At 43.4% G+C, this 26762-nt stretch overlaps 1 protein-coding gene across 5 annotated transcripts in view; it reads left to right on the top strand.

Moving 5' to 3' along the window:
• The window catches only part of grin2ba (glutamate receptor, ionotropic, N-methyl D-aspartate 2B, genome duplicate a), a 160476-nt gene that overhangs the window by 119352 nt on the left and 14362 nt on the right, over positions 1–26762 (top strand). For all 5 annotated transcript variants that reach the window (XM_086184043.1, XM_086184045.1, XM_086184046.1 and 2 more), the window contains 7 exons: positions 3799–3913; positions 9686–9894; positions 10499–10670; positions 21172–21325; positions 21939–22064; positions 25238–25467; positions 25581–25741. In XM_086184043.1, the coding sequence (XP_086040169.1) occupies positions 3799–3913; positions 9686–9894; positions 10499–10670; positions 21172–21325; positions 21939–22064; positions 25238–25467; positions 25581–25741 (1167 nt within the window). The remainder of the gene's footprint in view (positions 1–3798; positions 3914–9685; positions 9895–10498; positions 10671–21171; positions 21326–21938; positions 22065–25237; positions 25468–25580; positions 25742–26762) is intronic.

Below are 26762 nucleotides of genomic sequence, written 5' to 3' on the forward strand. Positions count from 1 at the left end.
GATGAAGATGGCTGGACCTTTGTAGCCTTGTTCTGGTGACAAAACTTGTGGTTTTTGGTGAGACATAAGGATGTTTACAGCAGTATTTAGTGTGTCTGCCAAGGAGGTCATATTTTCAGTGACTTGTTTCTGTATGTCAGGGGTCTTGAATGGAAAATGGAAGAACCCAATCATTCTAAGGGCAGATTAATTACTCCAACTTGTGGCAACAGGAAATGGTATGGTTTTTTACACTATGGCGTACTTCTCCAAGTGGGTTGACTAAAATTTGGTTAAAACCACTGAAATTTGTGATTGTTACTGTGAATATATAGTTTTTCTTTAACAGTATTACTTGGTGTGGTGGACAATTTTGATATTTCGCTATAGAACAGGAAGCACTTGTAACTGGACTCAACATGGTACTGGATATTTGTAGGATTCCATCCATCCATCCATGTCTTCCGCTTATTCCTGTTAAGGGTCGCGAGGGGGCTGCAGCCTATCCCAGCATCTACAGGTGAGAGGCGGGGTTCACCCTGGACAGGTCACCAGTCCATCACAGGACCAACACATAGAGACAGACAACCATTCACACTCACAGTCACACCTACAGTCAATTTAGAGTATCAATCAGCCTCGTCCCCTCTTGATGTCTTTGGACGGTGGGAGGAAGCTGGAGTACCAGAGAGAACCCACACAGGAACAGGGAGAACATGGAGACTCCACACAGAAAGATCCTGTGATGGAGCCAGGACTCGAACCTGGAACCTTCTTGCTGTGAGGCCACAGTGCTGACCACTGCACCACCGTGCAGCCTTATTTGTAGGATTATGAACAAAAATTGTATGTAACTTTTGATATTATACAAACATTTCATGAGGATATCTTTGAGGGTTGACTTGAACGCTGAGTAAATTGTCCACTGTCACAGTGTGTTTAGGGAAGCTTTCACTGACAGTAAGGCAGAACTTCAGCAGATACTGTCACATGGACGGAAGACAAAGTCCAAGTACATTCCAGTAAAAACAGAAGGCCAGTTTTGCAGTCTAGTTGTAACATCCCATCCGCTTCCTTTTTTCTTTGAATCCCTCCCCTCTCTCTTTCTCCCACCCTCTGAGAGATTATCGTTACCATAGTGACGCAGCAGATTGGCTTGGAAGTCGCAGTGGTTGTGGGCGCCATGGCAACACACATATGCTTGTGTTTCGCTCTGTTAGCGCTGTCAATGTGTGTAGGATGCACACGCACACACACACACACGCACACACACACACACACACACACGGCCCCACTTTGTAACAATACCTTGCTCGGTGAAGATTAAAGGGGCCATAGCGTCAAGTCATTTTGTAAATGGCTTATGATTTATGCAGCAGATTCGCTGCACTTTGTATCAGTGCCAAGGCGCTCCTGGACAGGGCTGTTAGCTGGACACATGGGGCTGCATGAGACACTGTGATGCTGGAGGACTCAGGGCTCATCACAACCCATTGAAAATACCAATATTTAATGTAGGAAACAGAATAAGGAAGTTGGTATTAGAGTACTGGATTATTAAATAAGTCACATATAGATAGATAGATAGACAGATAGATAGATAGAACCTTTTTTGTCATCCATGTATTCATCTACATGTATACGGTATCCATGATTTTGAGGCAGAATGTTTCCATGGAAACAGTCTCAGAGAGAGAGAGAGATAGAGAGAGAGTAAAGGATGAGGGAGTGAAAGAGTTAAGAGAGTGTATGTGTGTGTGTGTGTGAGCGTGTGTGTGTGTGTTTGTGTGTGTGTGTGTGTGAGCGTGTGTGTGTGTTGTTGGCTTGTGAGTGTATCTTTCCGAGGACCTTGTGAAAAAGGACATTTAAGGACAGTGAGGACATTTTGGCTTTTTTTAGGGCCGTTTGAGAGTTAAGACTTGGTTTTAAAGATAGGCCTGCGTTTCGGTTCAGTTGGGGTAATTATCCGGGGAATGGGATAATGTAGAGATTCAAATATGTGAGTGTGTGTATGTGTGTATGACAGTTGACAGTGAAGTGATTTTTAGTTCATCTGACATAAATATTCCGTTATTATGTACCTATAGCACATACACACATGCATTGTTTCTTTCGGGTGAAATAATTTCTCACACACACACGTGCACACACACACACACACACACACACACACACACACACACACACACACACACACACACACATTTAAACAGAACCTAATTCTAACCTCACCCCTAAAACCAAGTCTTGACCTTCAAACGCCCCTTTGTTGATGTGAGGACTGGCATCACTTTTGACATCCTTGTTCCTTCATTTAGTGAAATAGTTAATCAGTTTAATTAAACATTAATTAAACATTTTGAATCATTCATTCAGTAGATAGCCAGAAGTAAATAATTTATGCTGGTGTATATGCAACCAAATAATTTTTTTGAATATCACATGTAATTAAAATATGTCTGTTCATATTTAAAAGCATGCTTCATTACAACTTGAAATGGTATGTTAAAAGAAGTGTGCTTAATGTATGAGGAATAATTTGGCTTAAGTTAGTGTAAGATTGATGTTTGACTTCTTAGTTTTTGTTGACACTAGGATCTGATGACCATATGAATGAGGATAAGTAAGTTTTTTTATGATTTTGTTGATGATTTCATAGAAAATTATTATGATCTCCCTCTAGTCAGAAAGCCAGAGGGCATGTAATGAATGCTTTTCTCTTGTTTTCGAAGTGAATTTGATGTTTGAAGCGGTATATCACACTGTCGATGATAGTGAAAAGTGTGCATGCATTTCAGAACAGGTGTCTCGTTTAAGGTCACATCAATGACGGCTAGTCCACCGGCTGATGGGATTGAATCATTCATTCAACATATGGGATGGTTGGAAATGATTCACTAAATTTCATTTCCCTCCATCAAGCTTAAAATCATCACCTGCTGTTTACCTCAGATGTCTCCCTGCGACTGATGGCTAATGTATACTAATCTATTCACTGAGCAGCCAGTCGGACATTAGCCAATAGACGCTTCCTTACTGACTGTCATTGTGTCTCTGTATTTGTTTGGGAAGATAAATGCCACAAGTAGAAGTTGCACTTTTATACCTCTGTGACAGACAATGTAAAAAAAAGATAAAAAATGCTGTGAAATTTAAGGTTCTTCCTTGTCCCACTCTACACCCTTGCAACAAGTTTGTCTTGCTGACAAACAAACAAACAAACAGACAAATACGGATGAAATTATTAACTCTAGCTTAAGACTGACCCACACTGAAGCTTTGGTATTCATCCATCCATCCATCCATCCATCCATCCATCCATCCATCCATCCATCCATCCATCCATTTTCTATACCGCTTATTTGTAAAGGATCCCAGCTAACTTCGGGCGAGAAGTGGGGTTCACCCTGGACATGTCACCAGTCCATCACAGGGCCAACACATATAGACGGACAACCATTCACACTCACAGCCACACCTTCAGTCAATTTAGAGTCACTGATTAACCTAAATTGTATGTGTTTGGACTGTGGGGGGAAGCCGGGGAACCCGGAGGGAACCCAAGCAGGCAACATACAAACTCAACACAGAAAAGCCCTAGACTTGAACCGGGGTTCGAGCCCGGAACTTTCTTGCTATGATGGGACAGTGCTAATCACTGCATCACTGTGCTGCCCCGTCTTGGAATTCAGACATCAACCAAAGGAGGATCTAGAGAGTGAAGCATTTGTCATCTCACAAATATAATTTTTTTCCCGTAAGTGATATATACCTCAATAAGTCTCTTTCTCTCTATCTCCTCAATATTTCCCTGTGCAGGTACCTGATGAATGTGACATTTGAGGGACGTAATCTGTCGTTCAGCGAGGATGGATACCAGATGCACCCCAAACTGGTCATCATTCTGCTCAACAAAGAGAGACAGTGGGACAGGGTGAGTGAGTGAGTGAGAGAGAGAGAGAGAGAGAGTGCGAGAGAGAGTGTGTTTGTGTGTGAAAAATGGTCCTTACATATAAGTGATTCTATGCTTTGCAATCATAGACTTTTAATTCTATTAAGAACCTCCAAAACCCGAAGAACCAATCAGGAATAACCATTTTTCTGTGTTTAATGGTAACATATAGATTATATTCCATTACAGCAAGTGAGTCTTGATATTACAGTACCTGGCTGGTGTATGAATATCTCCTTGTGTCTTTTTATCAGCCTTCCCCATCATCTGAGTTTTTCCTTTTTAAGCATTTTAAACCTTAAGCTTTTTCAGCACTCCTTTGATTAGATAATATCAGCTTGGTGAAGGTGCCTTTGAGCAGCACAGACACCAGAGTGGTGATGTAGGGAGAATGTTTGCCACCGCTCTTGATTTTAGAAGTTCAGTGTATTAGGACTTAGTGTACTGCCCATACTTTAACCAACCAGTATTCTTACCAGAAGTAGCAAAATAGAAAATCCAACTTTCTGCAGACCATCTTGTCCACAATCAAATTCACTGAGTCACACACATTGTCAACTCCTCCTTGGAAACTGATGTCTTCCCCACTACTTTTAAGCAAACTTGGGTCACCCTGCTGCTCAAAAAGCCCAATCTCAACCCAGCACAGGTTGAAAATTACAGGCTGGTCCCACTTCTTCATTCTTGTCCAAAATACTTGAACACACAGTCTTCCACCAAGTTTCTGAGCATCTGCAGAAGAACAGCCAGATTGACTCCTATCAATCTGGCTTTAGGCGTGACCATTCCACTGAGACTGCACTCCTGTCAGTCACAGAATCACTGTGACTGGCTAGAGCTGCTGGTCAGTCCTCTGTCCCACTGCTGCTGGACCTGTCTTCTGCCTTTAATACTTTGAACCATCAAATTCTTCTCCACACGCTCTCCGAACTTGGCATCTCAGGATCTGTCCTGTTGTGGTTCAAGTTCTACCTCACAGCTAGATCCTTCAGAGTGTCATGGCAGGGAGAAGTGTCTGAATCACATGGGTTATCGACAAGGGGTACCACAAGGGTCAGTGCTTGGTCCCCTACTCTTCTCCTTATACACCACCTCACTCGGTGCAATAATCTGCTCACATGGCTTCTCCTACCACTGCTATGCTGACGAAACTCAGCTTTTCCTGTCTTTTTCACCTAAGACACGACTGTCTAAGGTTGAATATCAGCATGTCTGGCTGATATCTCCACATGGATGAAGGAACGCCACCTTCGACTAAATCTGTCCAAAACTGAGCTTGTTGACTTTCCAGTGTGTCCCTCTTTTTCACCATAGATCAGTTTTCTTCTCAATTCTAATCAACTCGTGCCCCAAAACTCTGCCAGAAATCTGGGTGTCAAGATTGATGACCAGCTGACCTTTAAAAGTACATGTGGCTTCAATTGCTCGGTCATGCCGATAACATCAGGAGGACCAGAATCCACCTGACACAACAAGCCACACAGCTTCTGGTACAGGCCCTTAAGATTTCACTCATTGACTAGTGTAACTCTCTCCTAGCAGGCCTCCCTGCATGTACATTTAAACCTCTGCAGATGATCCAGAATGTAGCAGCATGTCTGGTCTTTAACTTGCCCAAAGCTGGACGTCACCCCACATTAATGCCTCTTCACTGGCTTCCAGTGGCAGCTTGAATCAAATTCAAAGCTCTTCTTCTAGCTTACAGAACAGTGACATGAACGGCTCCTGCCTACCTGGAATCCCCCATCCAGGTCTACACTCCCTCTGGCCCACTAAGCTCTGCCTGTGAGAGATGGCTGGTGCTCCCAGCCCAGCATGGCTCTAAATCTCTAGCTAGACTCTTCTCCTCTGTTGTTCTCAAATGGTGGAATGAACTACCCAACTCCATACCATCCACAGAGTCCCTTTCTACTTTTAAGAGACTTTTGAAGACTCAACTGTTGGGAAACACCCAGCTACTTAAGTCTGACCCTTCTCCTCTTTGTCCTCAGGGTAGAATGAGTCAGAAGGTTGAGCACCCAGCTCTTAGTGAATACTGAGCACTGACAATGTTGAATATTGAATGTGGTTAATGTTGAAAGATATTGTTGACGATGAATTATTTATCGTCAGTTGTGATTACATTATTTTAAGAAAGAAAAAACAAACAAGAAAAATTCTGACCCTTCTGCCACTAGATGGTAGCACCTGCAGCCAATCTAACTTGAAGCACTTTGTTGTACTTACAAAGGATTTTCCCCCCAGTCTAAACTATTGCTTGTGTAGTACGTCGCTTTGGACGAAAGCGTATGCTAAATGAAATTGTAGAATTGTAAAAATACTAGTGAAAAACATCATAAGGTAAGAGGTAAGAGTGTCTCAGGAATTTGTTTAAAATACATGGCTGTATCACAGAGACAATGCCAATGTGGGGCACCCAGGTAGTTCAGCAATTTGTTGTATTAATTACCAATACAGTGGCCACTGGTTTGGGGCCCATAGGGGCCACAGTGTTGTCTAGTCCATGCCCAGGGATCCATTGCAACATAACTTATTGTGTCTGCAAGTGAGACGCTGGATGCGTCCTCCTCACATTGGTGTTGGTCAGAGACTGTTCGGGGAGGAGGGGAGGTTGGCTGGAATAGCATGATCCTCCCAATCGCTGCATCCCACTTATGAAACTGGCATACACATGTGAAGGAGCAGAGATGTAGGGGAGTGGAGTCACGACCAGGACAGCTTTGTAGCTTTAGCATCTGGGGGAAAATTGCAAAAAAAAAAACCTGAAAAAAAACAGAGGTAACTGACAAAGTCTGCATCACCTATCTTTTTTTTTCTTTTTTTCTATTGTGCACTAAAATGACTCCTATGTTTTCACACTTCAGTTCGAGTGATACATTTAGACTGGCAGTGATGTGGAGCACATGTCTGTTGACTGTGGGCTAATTCTCCCTTGAAAAGACTGTGTAAAATTAGCTCTTTTTCATGTAAATAATTAAAGGTTAGAAAAATGTGTTGAAGAAATGGAGAAGTAGATCTAAAAGCCTTAGTTGGGAGAGGAGATAGAGAAGGCAACAAAAATCTTGAGTCACAACCTGACATGAACCCGCTACACAGCTCTCTAGCTACAAAGTCATCTGCATACATCGGTGTTTCTGACATTCATCCTCCATTGTACCTGCAGTCAGACTGGTGTGACTCTCTCTGTTCTTTATTCTTAGTGTTTCTCTCTCTTCTGCCTCTCTAATCTATATTCTGTCCTCTGATCAGAGAAGAAGGTGAATCGCTCCCATCCTTTACCCCCTCCCCCCCTCTCTGTTTCTACTCTTTCTTACCCCTTATGCTCTTGCTAGCTCACTCATGTTTAATTCTGAGCTTGACTTCCAGCTGAACCACTTTTCTTTGGATCCTAATGAGTTCCAGCTCTTACAACCATCCTCCCCGGCACCTTTGAAGTGCTGGGAAGACTCCGTAGTGTCCAGTCCCGTTGTCTCCCCTCCAGGCTGATTTGAACCCCTTTCTCACCACCTCCTATCCCTCCCTCCCTCTGTCCATACTTGTCTATCTCTCTCACTCACTCCTGCTCTCCCTTTTAGTCCATGAAGGCTGCATTGTGCCCCAGGGATACACAGCCTTAGCTTGTCCACTCCAGACAGCCTTGCCAAGTTTGTCTTCCCTGGAGTGCAAAATGTGTGTGTGTGTGTGTGTGTGTATGTGTGCGTGTGTGTGTGTGTGTGTGTGTGTGTGTGTGTGTGTGTGTACATTTACATATTTAACAAGCATGCAAAACTGACTTAACACACTCTAGCCCACAGCTCACTGTCCTGTCCTGTCTCCTATTAAAGTGTGTCCAATTAGCTGATGATCCATATCCATTTACACCCACCTCTTTCCCTAAGTAGCCTACCAAGCACTTCTCAAGGAAAGGGCATCGTCGCCAGGTAGTTCCATGAGACTGGCATTGGAGGAAATTGACAAATTGATGTCTCTTAGTCAGTGGAGTGCAACTGCCAGGGCTGGAGGGCCCTCCAAACATATAGCTGGACACTCCTCCATAGAAGAGCTGGCATTTTGCATCTGAATTAGCCCCATCGCCAGCTTTCTTTCTCTGTCACGTGGTCACTTGAGTCTCTCCCTTTCTTTCTGCAAATGTAGCTGTTTTTGGCAACTCACTCATTTCAGTCTTTCTTCATGTTTGTCCATGTTGCAATGTCCCCCGCCTCTCTCTGTCCATTCTGTCTCATATAATCCTTCCGTCGTCCCTGCACTGTTTCTCTCTCTGCATGATCTGAATTCTGCTCTTTCCTCTTTTTCAGTCCTGTCCTTCATGTTAACCTTGCTCTCATTCTCTGCTCATGTCCCAGTCCTTTCCTCATCTTTGTTTCTCACTAATTTCCTCTCACTAACATTCACTTCTGTCAAAGGTTTCTAAAACAACTCTTGAGGCAAGCAAGAAGAGTTCAGATATTCATTGAACAAAGTAAATTTAAAAGGATTTACACTTGGGTGACACTTTATTCAAACTGAACACCCTAGCAAGTCCCACCTATGCAGGTTAAAGCAAATAAAGTGAAAACAATAAAGCAACAGAAGTCAGAACCAGTAACACACATCAATAACATCAAAAAACTGTAAACTGAAAGGACTTCGATAAAACAAAGGACCGATTAATCACAGTTCAGATCATACAAAGTGTCGAAAACACACAAAGGCAGGAGGTAAAGAAGCTATACACACCCTGTATGCTAGCAATGCATGTTAGCTGCGTGGGATTTCACATAAATTGTAGTTAAAGTAATACCTTACTCAAATATCATGATTTTCTTATCAAATATTCATGCTACTGGTGACCTGTCCAGGGTGAACCCCGCCTCTCTCCCGTAGCCGCTGGGATAGGCTCCAGCCCCCCCGCCCCCCCCCCGCAACCCTTAACAGGAATAAGTGGAAGAAAATGGATGGATGGATATTCATGCTTGGTGTCTTTAAAATGCGGGCAACATACATGTTGCCGGAAGCTACTGGAGATCGAGGATAAACGCGCGTAAAACTGTACAAAACTTCCATGTTAAAAATGAATCAGTTCAATTCACCATTTTTGGGGTGTTGACCATACAATTGCATTAAGACAACTTGTACAGTAGACCTTTGAGAGTTTTTAAAAGGACTTTTGGTCTCCAGCAGCACCTCCCAACAAGTTTAGTCTAGCCTTTTTTGAAGTTGAGCTACAACAAGACATCATGCAGGGGAAAAAAACGTATTTATGAATACCAGACATCTAACAGAGAGAAACTGATAAACGAGATATTCATCACTTAAAGATTGTTGTACATTCAGATTTAAATATTAAAGCACGTTAACATCATTTAAAAAGAGAATATTGATCTAATTAACAGAAAATATCTTGGTTCTTAGATTTATCTCTTGTACACTTTCTTGAATCCAGCCTAATTAGTGTCATACTTGGCTCTCAATTCTTGACAGATTCGTAAATCTACTCATAAATTGAAGTCCATGTTTTTATTAAACCTTTGTAAAAATTGTAGCTGTTTGGACTGGCTTTATGTATCCAGATCAGTTGGTGGAATTAGTCCTGGAAAGAAAACAGAGGGGAAAAGCCACAAAGAATAAGAGAAGGAGGCACAGTTAATCATCAACATAAAACTCCTAACAAGATCTGTTTTTGCGTAGCAAACATAAAAAATCTGGTTCGATGTTGTGCTGCAGCTCCAGTTGAAGTTTTCAAACCAATCTGTAAATTTTTTTGTATTTTCACAGGTGGGAAAGTGGGAGAATGGTTCCCTCTCCATGAAGTACCATGTGTGGCCTCGCTATGAACTATATGGGGGGGCGGCAACCAGGGAGGATGACCACCTTTCCATTGTGACCTTGGAGGAGGCACCGTTTGTCATTGTGGAAGATGTGGATCCACTAAGCGGGACCTGTATGAGGAACACTGTGCCCTGCCGGAAACAGATCAAATCACTGTGAGACTTGAAGCTCAGATATATCAAGTAATAGTCCAACTGTTTAAATGTGGTTAAAAATGTGTAAAGAGACAAACACTACTTATTGTCAGTGTTAGTGTGTTATTAAACTCAGTATACATTGTAAGAGTTGGGCTTTGCTCTGCCAAGCTAAAACTTTGCAAAATTGTTGTGTCAACATGACAGACTCATAATGGCATCAGATTATGGTGGATTTGGTGGTCTTCTGTGATTGGTCAGGGAATCCCGAATCAGCTTGAGTTGAGATAGTGGCCCCTTTTACACAGACATTCTGCTATTGAGTCACAACAGCGGCTACACCATTTTTACATCTTGCTTGTTTACACAGAACCAACCAATCCGGGTGTGATGTTGTTCTAACTTGAGATTTTACAGAGGAACATCAGTGAAGTCAACAGCATCTGCATTTTTAATGAGTTGTTTTTTTTCTTAGTGCTGGTGACTCAGAAGCAGAACTATCTGTTCCCTCATTCTGTCTTCATCAGCTTAAATAGAGTGTAACTAATCAACAATTCTTTCTGACATCAAGTTTGACCAAAGTAGAAAGGAAAATTGATAAATTATGGCTTGTCTATTCATGCAGTAATCAGACAAAGGAGACAGGAATCTACATCAAGCGCTGCTGTAAAGGGTTTTGTATTGACATCCTGAAGAAGATTGCCAAGTCGGTGAAGTTCACGTATGATCTCTACCTGGTTACAAACGGCAAACACGGCAAGAAGATCAACGGCACATGGAATGGCATGGTGGGAGAGGTGAGGTGAAAACTCATTTATTCATTTCTGTCTTTCCAGCTCACACTCCAGGGTCCGAAAGACACAAAGAACCAAGTTTGCAATCATATACCCTTTTCACACTGAAAAACGCGCGTCAATGCGGGTCCAGGGCGCATTCAAACTTCCAGAAGACCCGGGTCTGAACTCCCGCTGTGAGGGCTGTGTGCCTGTGTGTGTTTTTCTCTCTCATACGTCATCGCGCTGACAACGTCGTCATTACTCTTAAACGTGCACCGGAACACTGAGAGGTAAACAAACGACAACATGGACATCGTCGAGTCGAACGTTAGCGTTGTCGTTGCGTGCATTCAGTGTTGTTTTCGTCACGCTGGATGAAAACGAAAATGACGACGTCAGACCCCTTTTTTCCATGACGAAAATGAGACTCAGACGAACGTCACCCGCCCTGTAAAGACTAAAATATGACGAAATTGTATACATTTTCGTCTGACAAGAATGAGACGAGACTAAATTGTTAGCCGGTGGACGATCACAGTTTGCGTGCAATGTCAATCAAGAGCTCAAACATCAGCATGGAGCCGCTGTAGCTGTTTGTGCTAATGGTCACGCCCCCATCATCAGTACACACGCACTAAAAGCCTCTCTCGCACGCTCACACACATGCACACACAGAGACAAGTCTGGGCCTGTCTGCTGTGGACGAGGCACACACCATGGCAGCAGCAGCGGTGTCAGGCGGTCGTGAAAAGAGGGATGACTAAAGCATAGCTTTCGTCTATGTTAGGCCAGCCCTGTGATGCACTTTCTTTTTTGTATTAAGCCTAAAGTTTTGTGGTGGTGGTGGTGGTTACTCCTCCCCCGTGGTGCAGAGACCGCTTCCAAGTGCTACATGCTAAAGCTAGAATGAATGGGGCTGCCAGGGGCCCCGCTAATGTTGGCTGGTTTAAACCAGCCCTTCTATTAATTTAGCATGTTATGAATAAAACCCCTGTCCATTTGTGGACGGGTGGCAAGTGAAATGCTTTGACCCTTGTTTGTGGGACTGGGAAACACGGTAGTCTTCAGACCTGTTGCTGTTCCCTATCGTAAGCAACACAAGCGGATGCTTTAACCAATAATAGCAGCTAAAGCCAATATGTAGGCCATATGGTCATTCATATGGAAGTCAAGTGTGCTTTTATTTTTTGTTTAATCATATTTGATTGTGACACAGTACTCATATTGTGTGCCAGTGTGTTGTCTGCATCTGCAACAAAATAATAAAAGTAAAAGGTAGAGAAAGAAAAAGAGGGGAAAAATCTCACCTTTGAAGGTAGATCAGTTTCAGTGTGCTTCATTCTAATACCTGTATTGGTCTATTAAGTACATACACATATATCTTTTATTTATAGGTATCTTTGGTGTTTGACTAAAACCTTTGAATTTTCGTCGACTAAAACTAGACTAAAACTATCAAGGATAGAAATGACTAAAATGTGACTAAAACTAAGAAGCATTTAGTCCAAAAGACTAAGACTAAAACTAAATCTAAAATGCCTGCCAAAAACAACACTGCGTGCATTGCAATGTTGTCTCTTTTGCAAAGCATTCAAACTTGGCGCAGATTGGAAAATGTCAGAGCGCTAATGCAGCGAAGGAGGATGGAATTTTTGGCTAGTCTGGAAGGGAGCTGAAGAAGCTACAGGCAAAGCCTAACAGGCGGCACAGTGACAAAATCAGGATACAACAGGAAGGTCGCGTGAAACCCGAGACGACGCGGGTCGCCTAGTTCACACTGCAGGCGAGCCGAGCCGAGTCGGTTGACGTGGGACGAAATGTTGAGTCGACCCTTTCAGAGTGCCCAAAAACCTGTGTTAACCCGCGTTTTTGGTGCAGTGTGAAAGGGGCTTTACATATTGAAGGTGTCAACCAAGTAGCCAGAGCTAAAGGCTGTGCTATGCATGAACAATAACCAGTCCGTGGAAAGTTGTCGGTGAACAAGCTTGTTTGTGCTTGTTACAGTCAGGTGGTGATGTGGAAGCTTCCTGATAAAAATTACATCACACTCTGTCGTGGCATCTTTTTATTATTGATGTTACTACTTTTTAAAAGGTGGGGCTAATCTGTTGGTGGCATCCTACATTGCAGGAATACATTGGCATAATTAATAACATGACATGAACAGAAAATTGAATAGTTCTAGGTGCGTGATGAGGTTGATTTGTTGTTGAAAGAGAGCCTTTCCTTTACTCTGTTTGTTACAGCTAAAGTCAAGTGTAACATTGCCTGTACTGCTGTCTTCTGGTGGCATTATGTACCTGTGTACCCCCTTATTGACAACTACCATGAAGCAGGTCCCAACCGCATCAGCTGGTGCTCTATTAGTCTTTATTAGAACAGATTCGGGGGGGGGGGGGGTTGTTAGACAGGAGTGTGGCCAAGGTTCAGGCGTAGGTCAGTACCACCAAATCTAGGCAGACAGGAAATAGATTAGGCTGGTAGACATGGAGGAAGACAGGTAGAGCAGGCAGGATTGGGGAATGCAGATTTCTGGAGTGCAAGAAGCATGAGATAACTCGACGACCTGGCGGAGAACAGGGTGAAAGGCTGGGGTATAAGTACACCTCCAGGGGGATCTGCTGCAGGCGTTAGGGGAAATGGGAGGGAGGCGTAGATGGCCGGGAGCTATGACAGACCCCCTCAAGGGTTGTCACCCAACAACCCAAAGCAAACTCCTACTTCTCCAGCATCGGTTCCAGGTGGGTGGTGGGAGGATGGAGGTGAACCAATCCTCCTCAGCGACCTCCCCCTCTGAGGTGGTCTCCATCCCCAAGGGGATCGTGTGGGTCTCTGGCAGGGATCCGTACCCCTACAGGATCCCCCAGCTGATTAGGGTGCAGGCAGTGGAAATCCCAGATCAGACGCTGGTCCAGAATGTGCTGTGCAGGCACCGACAGCCTTTCCTCCAGTTCGTAGTCCTCCCAGTCCATGAGGTACTAGACACCTCGTCTCCGATGTTGGGACTGCAGCATACCGTATAGACTGAGCCTCTTTCAATCATCTGGGGAGGTGGTGTTTGAGGAACAGAAGACACAAGGGGACTCTTTGCATAAGCCTTAACCCGTGACACGTGGAATGTGGGGTGAACCTTCAGAGATGGAGGCAGCTTGAGTCTCACGGCCAGCGTCTCTAGTTAGCAGACACCTTGTACAGCTTCCTCGGCATTAGGCGGGCCTGGAGGGCCGCTACCATGCTTCCCGACATCATTTTGCAGATACCTGGGCTGAGGGACTTCCTTCTCCAAGTCCCAGCAGAGAGGAGGCTGATATCCCAGAACACACTCAAAAGGGACATGTTAGTTGCAGAACAGATCAATAAGTTGTGTATTCAGCCCATATCAACTGCTTGGACCAAGAGTTGGGGTTGTTTGATGCAAGGATGTGCTGTCTCAAGCTCCTGATTTATCCTCTTGGTCTGACCGTTGAACTGAGGGTGGTATCCTGAGGTTAGGCTGGCGGAGGTTCCCAGTAATCTGCAGAATTCTCTCCAGAAAAGGGTGGAGAACTGAGGCCCCCTGTCTGAAACCACATCAGCAGGGATCCCATGGAGTCTGAAGATGTGCTGCATTAGCAGTTCTTTGGGTGGAGGGAAGATCTGGAGGTGGCAGATGATAGACCATCTTGCTGAACCTGTCCACCACTGTGGGTACATTTGAGTAGCCATCTGACATGGGGAGTCCACTCACAAAGTCGACAGAGATGGGCAACCAGGGGCGATGTGGAATTGGCAGGGGGTGGGAGAGATCAAAGGGAGGTTGGTGGGAGGTCTTATGCTGGTTGCAAAAAGGACAAGCCTCAGCGGCTCACCTTCCTGGGTGATGTTAGCCGCACCAACTCTGTCTCAAGGTCCGGACGAACACCCAGATGACTTTCAAACCACCTTCCAGTAAGATCCCCATCAGCAGGGAGTTTTCACTACTTTCCCTCCGCCACACTCGCTGAGACAGTTGAGAACTGCTGGACCTGCTCATGAGTCCCACACACCCCACACCCTATCTGCTATACTCACCTGAATCCAGTCCTCTGCTGCCATCCTCTGGCTGGTTGGGTGCCAGCTCTAACCTGCCGAATAAAGACTGTTCAAGAACGAAAACCTGGTTCATTTGTGCTGCAGTTGGGTCCACTCCATACTCGTAACAGCGAACATGTTCATGTTCCTTCTGAGAGCCAGAAAAAATCAGAATGTCATCCAGATACACAAAAACAGAACGATTCACAAAGTCCATCTTTAATCAGGTTTTGAAACACCACAGGAGCGTTAGTGAGACCAAATGACATGACCAAGTGTTCGTAGAGTCCGAAAGGGGTATTAAAAGCAGTCTCCCTCATCACCCTCTGAAGTCCCAACCAGGTGGTAGGCATTCCTCAGGTCCAACTTATTGAATACCTTAGCCCCCTACAGTAACTCGAAGGCTGAGGAGATGAATGGGAGAGGGTACCTGTTTTTTACAGTGATGTCGTTCAGTCCTCTATAATCGATGCAAGGCTGCAGGGTCTTGCCCGTCTTCTCCACAAAGAAAAACCTTGCATCCGCCGGGGAGGAAGAAGGGCGGATAATACCTGCAGCCAACAACTCACTGATGTAAGTGTCCATTCCCTCTCTTTCCCCTGTGAACAGAGCATAAAGGGTGTGGTATCAGGTAGCAAGTCTATGGCACAGTCATACGGTCGGCGAGGAGGCGGAGATATGGCTTGGGATTTGTTAAATACCACCCTCAGTTACTCTGGGGGAACCCAAGAGTGGTCTGGCAGAGGTTCAGGGGTCCAGGAGGGGACAGGTACCACACCTTGTCAGAGGCAATGCTGATAACACCTGGAGCTCCACCCCAAGATGGCATTGCTTGTCCAGTCTAGATGTGGGTCGTGCTGGTGTAACCTGGAGTGTCCCAGGATGAACAGGAGCTTAAATGCCTGCATCAGACAGACTTTGATGGTTTGGATGTGGTTTCCTGAGACCACCATCTGTACCGGTGGTGTCTGGTTTGTGATGATCCCCACGATGTGGCCATCCAGCACACTGCTGGAGATGGTGCGGCCCAAGGAAACGGTGGGAATCCCCAACTGCTTGGCCATGTTCTTGTCCATGATGTTACCATCCACCCCGGAGTCAAATTAGAGCCACCACCATCTGGGATCCAGCTGGCAGGTACAGGCGGACATGAAACAGGTGTTGGGTTAGGGATGAGGTGGTTTCTCTGGTCTGGCTCATCAGTATTCCTCTTGCTACTGGCAAGCCTGCTCTTTTTGCCGGACACGTCTAGACAAAGTGGATCAACTTGCCACAATACAGGCAGAGGTTCTTCTTTACTCACCTGGACGGCTCTTGAGGGGTCACCTGGGTCTGACCTAGCTGGATCATTCTCTCAGGGAGGTGAACAGAGGTAGTACTCTGGATCTGCTGCTGAACTGTGAGGACTGAATGGATTGTGGGTCGACTGTGAACTCTGTGTCTCTCCTGAGTCACTTGTCAATCCCTCTCACCAGTCCAATTACTTCATTCAGGCCCTCCAGTCTGTCAAGGCAGCAGGATTCCATTGGCTCTTGACTGCCAGCATCCGGAACTCCAAGACATATTCACCAAAAGTTTGGTCTGCCTGTTTCAGATCCATCCATTTTCTACCACTTATCCTGTTAAGGGTTGTGGGGGGGGGGGGGGGGCGGCCTGGAGCCTATCCCAGCTGCCTCAGCTAGGAGGCAGGGTTCACCCTTGATGGGTGGCTAGTCCATCGCAGGGCCAACACATATAGACACAAACAACCATTCACTCTCACAGCCATGCCTAAGGTCAATTTAGAGTCTCCAATTACCCTAGTCCCCTTTTGCATGTCTTTGGACTGTGGAAGGAAGCCAGAGTACCTGGAGAGAACCCATGCAGGCACAGGGAGAACATACAAACTCTACAAAGAAAGACCCCATGCTCGACCCTGGGTTCAAAGAACCTTTTTGCTGTGAGGTGACAGTGCTAGCCATTGCACCACTGTGCCGCCTTGTCTCAGATCCTTCCTTCTATTTATTTTTAACCAAACTTATTCCTTTCCCTGTACAGTGCCAACCCGGTATCAAATTTCTTTTGTTTTTTTTCGAGCTTGGCCAAACAAGTTGATTCTGTTTCTGATCTTTCTGGATGTTCATCCTGTGCTCAGAGAGCAGCATGAATGGGTTGTAGTGATGCTGATCATCTTGACCAGATCGCACTGACAAGAACCATGAAGCAGGACCCAAATGCAACAGCTGGTGCACTATTTGTCCTTATTAGAACAGACTCCAAGGGGGGGTGGGTAGGAGTGTGGCCAAGGTTCAGGTGTTGGTCAGTAACACGAAATCCAAAGATGGAGGGGCAAGGACACCAGGCAGACAGGAAAGAGATTAGCCAGGGAGGAAAACAGGCAGGCAGGCAAGGAATGCTGGCAGGACATGCAGGTCTGGCAGGATTAGGGAACGCAGGTTTCTGGATTTCGAGAAGCGTGAGATTAATCGATGATTTGGCGGAGAACAGAGTGAAGGGCTGGGATATAAGTACACCTGCAGCAGACTCATTAGGGGAATGGGAAACAGGTGGAGGGAGGCGTGGCTGGCCGGGAGCTGTGACACTTATCTTATTAGCTCAGAACCGGTTAATAGAAACCCTTCTAATTTTTTTCTTTTTTGTAACATAGCCGTAGTGCGCTTAAGATTTGCTTGACAATTCAATGGAAACACATTGACACATATTTGGGACAACATCGAATGTCTTAAACACTTTGAGTTATGCTATAACATGGGTATAGTATGGGTAGTGCAGTCTATTATGTGAAGCAGCTATACTTAACTCATCTGTCATGCATGACACAAACATCACTGCATGGTGAATTTATTTATTAGGGCCTGAGCCTGAAGGTACTTCAGGCGAAGACTATTATGCTTGCTCGTTTTTTACTATTATTTCTTTTCTCATCATGTGATGACACGGTCTGTTCGGGTATTTCAAATGACAGTATGTCAACAGAAACTCAGTCAGTGTGGCTGGTTAAAAAAACAATTCCTCCCCACTGATGTAACACAATATGGACATCTCCAGTGTGTGTCTTCAGGTATACAGATCAGACTTCAGGTGCAGACTGTCAGCTGAGGTGCATATCTTAGAGTTCCTGTTATGATATATAGAGTTTCTAAGCTTGGACACTGCAAAGAGGATAAATCATTCAGCGGTATAAAATAATTTGTAACTTGCCATCTCGATGCAGTCAATGTGATTTTGGTCGGTTTGATTAAAGCTGAGAAAGAGTTTATCACAAGAGACTCAAAATTACAGCCAAGGTGTAGGTGAAGGTGAAGAAAAGATTAAAAGGGAGACAGAGTTAGTTCTTCCCAGTGGGCCACATGAACTGTGCTATATTTAGCTTGCAACAGAGCTGCCTGAGGGGTAACTTTCCACTTTGAAGTGTGTTTTCATACCTTGAATTATGAGCTTTTGTTTCCGGGTCAGTCCTTTGCCCCACAGGCCTAACAAGTATGTCACATGGGCTAAGCACCTCACCCAAGGGTGCATTCACTTCAGTCAGGTGCAACAACCCACTTTGGGCTTTTAATATTCCCTAATCGACATTTGTCCCAAGGTAAGCTTGTTGTCAGTTCTGATACTTCAACCCATAATACCGAGCTGCATTTCTGCTGTCTTACTTTGGCGGCTTGTTAATGAAGTCAAACAGATCAATAGTTACTCAAAGGTCTCGGGTTCAAAACACACTGTGTGAACACGGAAGTTTTGAATAACCTTCAGAAGTCACTGAAAGATAATGCATCCATTTTTTCCCGCAGTGGAACTTTTGCTATTCAATTTACATTAAACTGACCCATTTAATCTATTATATAAAGCCATTTAAGTCACCCCGCCGGTCAGCCTCTGTCTTTAGTGGGCACTGAGCAATAAGTGTGTTCACCTGTAATAAACTCCATCACCCTTACTAAAAGCGCAGTAATGTGCTGTCTCCTCTCACCTCCACAGATGAATGGTCATTAAGAGAAGAGAGGGGAGGGGGAATAATCTCTTTGACACACACGCATGGACACATTGACACAAACACACGCTATAACGTTATGCATGAATGAGTCAATGCATGGCTTCAGACTCACGGACACAGACAGTTGCACTGTTGTTAGTCTCTCTTACCCGCTCACTCACTCACACACACACACACACACACACACACACACACACACACACACACAGGTTTTGCTGTATCTGTTCCATCCTTGTCCTTCTCCAGCTGGAAAACAGCCAGAACTACAGTATATCTCACACTCTTAATGGACCCAATCTAGACTGATGCTGACACACACACACACACACACACACACACACACACACACACACACACACACAAACACACTCTGGTACTGAGCGTGCCTCTGCACACACTTGAACACTCACCATGATCACTGATGGCCTTTGCACAATTTGCTGCAGCTTTGAAAGAAAATAGATCAAAATGAGAGGGAAATGAAATCAATGAACTCTTGAAGGAAGGCCTATGGTCTGTCTCGCCTGGATCTGGCATTGTCAGATTTCCTGCTCTGCAGTGACTTGTATACCCTTAATACCCCTAATCTAAAATATTACAAGCAAGACACTTGATTACGTCAGTTTGGCCTCACTGGCCGAGTCACACAAAGGCACACACAGACCAGCTGAGACACATGCACACCCATACTCGCAAACACAGATTCTGTACACACAAACACAAATTCTCACTCACTCATTCTCAATAACACCCACATGGGTCACTTTCATAACATTGAGAGAACAAGTCGTAGGAGGGAGATGGAGCGGATGGATGGAGAGAGAGGAAGTGAGTATACTGTTGGACGGACTTGTTCTCTCCCTCTGGGGAGACATTCACACATTCAGACACACATACAAGCACATGCACACAATGTGAATATGCACATGCTGACAGAAAAAAAAGATTTAAAAGTTGGTATTGCACAGACACACACTTGTAGATAATGTGCTGAGTAGAAGTGTAGTATTCTTTGTCACTAAAGTCCACTTCAGTTGTAGAGAACAAAGGTTCACTCTCCTCCTTTTGTGAGTCACTCATATGATACACACACACACACACACACACACACACACACACACACACACACACACACACACACACACACAAGAGCTTTGATTCATGCAGTCACATGCTCTATTAACTCAGTGAGATGATCTCGTCCCACTTTACCCCCGAATTTTGGGGCTATATATACTTCCTGTGCCCCTGAAGGGAGGGTGGCAGGTAGAGAAAGGAGAGGCATTGGGGTGGCTATTTCAAGCAGCTATGACCCACTGTGGTAACCCACTTTCTTCCTTCATTCCCTCGCCTGTAGCGTGTCCACTCTCAGCTTGTCCTGTCTCTCCCTATCTTCGTCTCTACCTATCTTTTTGTTACTCCACTTTTCATCACATATTAATGTGATATATGTAAAGAAAGTGGCTCTCTCAACCTGTCCTGTCAGTTACTATGTCATACAGGTTCTCCACATTTGACGGCATATGCTTTGACAGCTGACAAAGAGAGTGCAGGAATTTGCTTTTCTTCACGGAGCAGTCAGAGAATTCCCCTTTATTTCAAATCAAACCTGTTTGAAGTCAGATTAAAAATTGGTGTTTTGAACCTCATCCATGATGGATTCTCTCTGTATGGTTGCTGAAAATTAGTGTAAAGTGATGTGTCTAGACAGAAGTTATTACTCTTGGATTGCAAGTACTGGTGCTTAAACCTGATATTTTCTCTTTATAAATTACATTGCTGAAAATATTCCTGTGGAGGATCTCAGTCACACTTAAGAGACATAAACACAAAACGGGCCCAGAAATGCAAGTTTCAAGTACCCTTATTTAAGATGTGGTACGATAGGCTTTTTTATCCTTGTGTTTGTGTCCTTTATGTTTTCATGACAACAAGCTATTCTTGATTTATTATTATGGTTTTTTTTTTTAGATGTCTTTTCTTCTTTTTGCAGCATAACATGAAACATTCCCCCTCAGGGAAAAGTTTACGTTGAAGATGTTTCCTTCAAAATGCACCCAATTTATGCATCTTCTTTTTTGTCCTTGAGGAAGGGCGGGATGAATAGATAATGGGTAGGGTTGACTTTTCTCTTCTCTCACCACCTCCTGTTTGCAGGTTTCATGAAAAACCCGGAGAGGTCATCAAAAATAGCAATGTCAGGCCTTGAAATGGTTTTGAGAAATCTAAAAATCCAGAAAAATTTGGAAAGGCTATGAAAATTTGCTTCACAAATACCCTAAATTTTGGGAGTCCATGTGATTCAGCAAAGACTGACAGAAAAAAAGCCCTTTTGGTTAATATGGATATATTCTATGACATGTTTATGTTTTATCAAACCACGAAGGCTAACACTGGGAAATTTTGACATGTTTGGTTGTGAAAATGTGTCTCAATATCCTGGAAGATTGAACAAAATTTATTGATGTACCCTGTGTCTAGGTGGTGACAAAGAATGCTCACATGGCTGTCGGCTCCTTGACCATCAACGAGGAGAGGTCGGAGGTCATCGACTTTTCTGTCCCCTTCATTGAAACAGGCATCAGTGTCATGGTGTCCCGCAGCAATGGCACTGTTTCGCCCTCGGCATTCTTAGGTGAGCAGCTTGCTGCGAAAATTGAAGGTGGCAGAGTTGGGTGAAGGATTTGACATTTGGTGAATTTTAAAAAAGCCATCCACTTCTCGACAGACTGCTGAGATAAAATGTTTTTATTTTGATGAAATAGTGTTTTTCATTGGTCATTCCGCCAGAATAGATGGAGCTGCGTTAGGTCACAACAGTTTTTACACCTTTAAGAATGATTCAGTGTCCACACTAAGTGATTAGTTAGAATGCATTTATATGATAATGTGGGTAACTGTTTATTTATTCTTTCCTTCATTCCCTTTGCCCTCTCTTTCCCACTCCTACTCCACTTCTCTTTCTTTTCCTTCCTCTTCTCAATCTGGTGCACCACATTTGCATATCTCTCTTGCCCTCTCCTGCTCTTGCTTGATTTTCTCTCATTCTGCCGCCCTCGCTCTTTTTCCTGCTTCCTCTCTCTCTTCCCCCGTGTCCCTCATCTCTTTCCCATTTTCTGCCTCCTCACAACCCCTTCTCTCTCTCTTCTCTTCTCCTTATCTCTGTTCGTCCACACTCTCTCCCTCAATCCCTTGTCTCCTTTCATCCCCCCCCACCCCTCTCCTATCTTCCCTCTCTCGCCCTCCAGAGCCCTTCAGTGCGGATGTGTGGGTGATGATGTTCGTGATGCTGCTGCTGGTGTCAGCAGTTGCTGTGTTTATATTCGAGTACTTCAGCCCTGTGGGCTACAACCGCTGTCTGGCTGACGGCAAAGGTGAGGGGCTGCAGCTCAACACGCATGTCGTCGCCTTCTTAAAATAATAACCTGTCATTTTTCCAAGTTTTTCAGAAAACACAAAAAAACTGGAGACAAAACATCATAAGGAGTTGTTTTAGGCAAAAAAAAAATCTAAAAAAATGACTTTGGCGATTATTATAATCAGGTGACGATGTGAAACATAGACACACACCCTTAGACAAAGACATGTTACCTGTAGAGATGAAACCAGGTGTGTTAGAGATGTCCTCATAATACCTGAATCAAGGTTGTGCTTCGGTTAAATTTTCAAAGTATACCTTTGCAACATGTACTTGAGGTGCCGTTCAACTTTGGGAATAAAATGTGGCTTTTCAGCACGACCAACCTTTTTATGAATTCATCTTTTCCAATCCTCTTTCCTAAAAAATGCTGTTTATATATAAATAATCTGCAGCAGTGAGTCAGTAGGAAGTGTAATGTGAAGCTCACACAGTCAGCACCATGTCCATACTGAGTACAGCAACTCAAAGCATGGTCAGCAGACACATGTATCCTACTGTAGGATATGTCACGTGTTTTAATCGCAACATTAAGGATGAGAGAGATAAACAACAAAATATGTTCCTTGCATCTGTTTCTCCTCTTCATTGTATCTCGGACAGATTGTGAACAGTTGCTTTGTTTATTTCTTCAAGGCTTCATAAAGCATTAAAAACAAATTATTATTGCCATAAAAACAACAGACCGTTTGGGTTTAAGTATTTAGTATCTAACACCATGTCAGGTGGTTGTGGCATGTCATGATTTGAAATTATTTTTTGTGGTGGATGCAAAAATCCCCTGGTTACGGAAAGAACAAGCAGCAGGTAATGATTGTTAAAAGAAATAAAACAAACAAAATAAAAGCATAAAAATTGCACATTAGTAGGCAAAAACAACACAAGGAATAGAACTTTGTGTCCAGTGTCAAGGTTCAGTATGTTTGGCTTTGCTGATTGTTTGTCGAAGGTAAAAACTTTCACCAGGATTTGGTCCATGGTTGAATTTTATTTTCCAAATTAAATGTATCAGATTTAGGTAAAGTTTTTAACAATACGAGGAATTATTGGTGCAAAGTCTTTAATAAGGTTTAGAACTGGAAGCTGGGAAAACAAAAAGAAATATTAACCTTCAATATAAAAATAAATTTGACACGGTGAAAAATAAACTAAATTTTTTTTTTTTTTAAAGAAAGATAAGCTAGGATGACAGAATACCAACAGCACATTAAGGCAATACCATAGTCATAAAAAAATTAAAACACCTGACGGTTGGATTGCGGCTTGAATCAAGCAAACGGGTATCTGTACACAAAGTTTCAGCAAACCCTAAAAGTGTGGCTTAATATTTAAAGAGGGTTGAAACATGAAAATACTTTCATCTCGTCTGGTGAAGGTTTCTGAGTGTGTGTATGTGGATCCAAAATATGCAGAGAACACAGCGCAGAGTGATCTGATCTTCCGGTGAAGTGAATTTTTGATGCTCCAGCTAATAATTTCCTCCAAACAAGCAAGTGCAGGTGGTGACATGCTATAGGTTAATGCTTTCTGTTGCTAATGTTGCCTCTGCATTTTGCCTGAATTATGTTTTGCTGTGCACAAAGACTAACAGAGACACAGACATCCGCACAATGCATCCCACCTCCACACACAGACCAGCCGTCCTCACTGACTCAGTGACTTCATCCTCCTCCTCCTCCTCCTCCTCCATGCTGCTCTTTTGATCATTTACAGGTGTATCTTTCCATGGCTTTCAACACACCTTTGATGCTTTTTCTTCCACACTGGACAAGTTATTTGCATACATTTCCATTTCTCCAAAAATGAAGTCAGCTCTGACAGCAAGAGGCTAGTTTTGTGTTAGATCTCCCCTGCCAAAGAGTTATGAAAAAAAAAAAAATCAATGTTTTCCCAGAACTCCATCTCTGATGGGGCTCTGTATAGATTATTTCCATCTTTCTTTTCATTGGTTTCATCCCCCATCATGTTCTGAAGAAGCTGGAGCCCAGTCTCCCTAACGCATCGTTCTCTTCCCCGAGCCTCCTTGTTGTTTCTGCTTGTAGCACTGTGGGAGTTTGACATCAGAACGAGTGCAGATCGAAGTTTGGCCTCAAAGGATTCAGCACAATAACATGTCAATGGCAGTGCTGCAGATTTGTAAAGTCTCTGCTCGATTCATTTAAACAACTCTCTTGCAATCCTCACAAAAGGAGATATTTAGCATGATAGCATGATAGGCAGTTTGTCCATGAACAAAAGCCCCATACAACAATGCACCCCCCCACACACACACACACACACACACTGTCCCTTTCTCACTCACACATTCCCACACAAATATTACAATCCAACTGCTTATCACACCATAATGGCTGTAAGGACCCAGTCTGCCATCGGCTCATGGCACACTGAACTAACACAGTTCCTACTAATTAAATAACATGACTAATTACATTCTAATATGTGATAAGTTCAGTATACATGTATACAATATATGCTAACAGAGTATAGCCTTGCTGATACAAGTGTAGCCTTGTATGATTGTACGAGATGCTAAATGCTAATTGTAATATTTGCATGGTAACACAGAGATAAATGCATGGCTGTTTTTTTTTTACATTAGGCTCTGTTATAACCTCATATGAAGCAGAATAGTGAATGATCACCTTCTAGGGTTTGTTCAGCATGCTCACATTTGCGACTTGAATAACTTCACACAAAAACAATTCGTAGTACTTATTATGATGACGATGTTTTATAAATAAGAGATTGCCGATCATCATGCTGCCTTACTGTAAGCATGATGAAAAAAATCATCCGTAAACCTGAGACAGAACTTTGTTCCTTTCGTGAGCCTTAAAGCTTTTGCTTTAGTTGCGAACCCATGAAGTGTACAAGGTTCGCGGCAGCCAGACAGAAGTAGACATGACTACTACAGTACATGCAGGTTTTTATTATCCAGGTTTTCACATTATAGACACACTAACTGCCCCTGTCAGTAATTAGCCACATTTTCATACACTGACCTGTAGATTTAGAATAGGTCTTGACCACATCTTGTTAAAAATTGAATTGTCGCCAGACCAGAGCTTTCTGGTCCTTTTATACTTTGCCTCAGGTAATTTCTAATATAGTCTCTATTTCTTTCAGAGCCTCATGGTCCATCTTTCACCATCGGTAAGGCCATCTGGCTGTTATGGGGTCTGGTCTTCAACAACTCTGTGCCGGTACAGAACCCCAAAGGTACCACCAGTAAGATCATGGTGTCAGTTTGGGCCTTCTTCGCTGTCATCTTTCTGGCCTCCTATACTGCCAACCTGGCTGCTTTCATGATCCAGGAGGAATACGTGGACCAGGTGTCTGGTCTCTCTGATAAAAAAGTAAGATGGGTGCTGTCACTTATTCCTCATTTCATTTTTTTTCTCCATCTACTTAGATTAGTAGATTATTTTTACATGCCCCCTCTCTCATTTGATCTGTTTACTTTATTTAGTTCCAGAGTCCCAATGACTTCTCACCTCCGTTTCGGTTTGGCACCGTCCCAAACGGTAGTACAGAGAGAAACATACGGAACAACTATCCAGAGATGCACTCCTACATGACCAAGTTCCATCAGAGAAATGTCAATGAGGCTCTGCAGAGTTTGAAGGCTGGGTGAGGATCTGCACAGTAAAACAGAGCTGAGCTTTACTTTACTGTTGTGCCTAAAACATGTTGTCAATGATTTTTACCCTGGAGCCACAGCTACAACTATTCAATGTCTGCACTGTAACTCCCACCCAATCTGATCTCAGTATGGTCTAATCTGGATCACTACAGACTTTATAAGCTGTTGCTAACTTCCTGTAGCAGTCTGACTGGATTACTGAGTTTTAAATCATCATCAACTATAACATATTCTGATTTTGGGGGTTTGAAGCTGGTAGCACAAATGTAGCTCAATGGAAAAAGTAATAACACAGTTAAACAACAGAGCATAATAATTTTAGATCAGTTTTAAACAAGCATGATCAAATACACAAGAGTAGAAGTGGGAAAATGGTTAATGCTTCCAAAAGATAGTTTGTCCAGACCCATTCTGTTTGTAAATATAATGATTTTTAGGATGCATTATTTATTACATACAATATAAATAACAATCCCTTCTAAAATCTACATTCTGGATCTTTGTGTCTGGCTGACACCACGGGAACTTCATACAAACATCTAATTTCATTTGTTTATGCATTTCAAATGCAAAATATTACTACTGCATAATTGCATCAGCAAGGTTTACATGAGTTGATTTTGTGTTCTACCAATTCAAGAAAATCGAAAGCAGAATATGTGACTCTTAAAATGTGGAAAAGCCATACTTTAATGTAAGTTCACATTGAAGGGAATATTTTAAAAAAATAATAAGCTAAAATTTCCTTGTTTTTGTGTTGTCTGTCGTAGTAGTCTTCTTGCAAACCCATTTTAGCTGACTAAATCCAATAATAATTTCCCTCCCCCTCTTCAGACATTTTCACCATGCTGTGTGTCAGCTCTAGACTCTGGCAAACCAAGTGGAAGTCTATTACACTTATCAGCAGCTTAGTGCTATTTAGCAGGTTAATTGGAATGTTGTAGCTCCGATGTCTGACTCTGAAGTGCTAATTAATCATAACCTATCTCTCTTTTTCTTTCTCTCTCG

The sequence above is a fragment of the Aulostomus chinensis genome, chromosome 18 (assembly GCF_037954235.1).
Source record: "Aulostomus chinensis isolate RoL2024-O1b breed Wild chromosome 18, RoL_Achi_v1.0, whole genome shotgun sequence".
Taxonomy (NCBI): domain Eukaryota; kingdom Metazoa; phylum Chordata; class Actinopteri; order Syngnathiformes; family Aulostomidae; genus Aulostomus; species Aulostomus chinensis.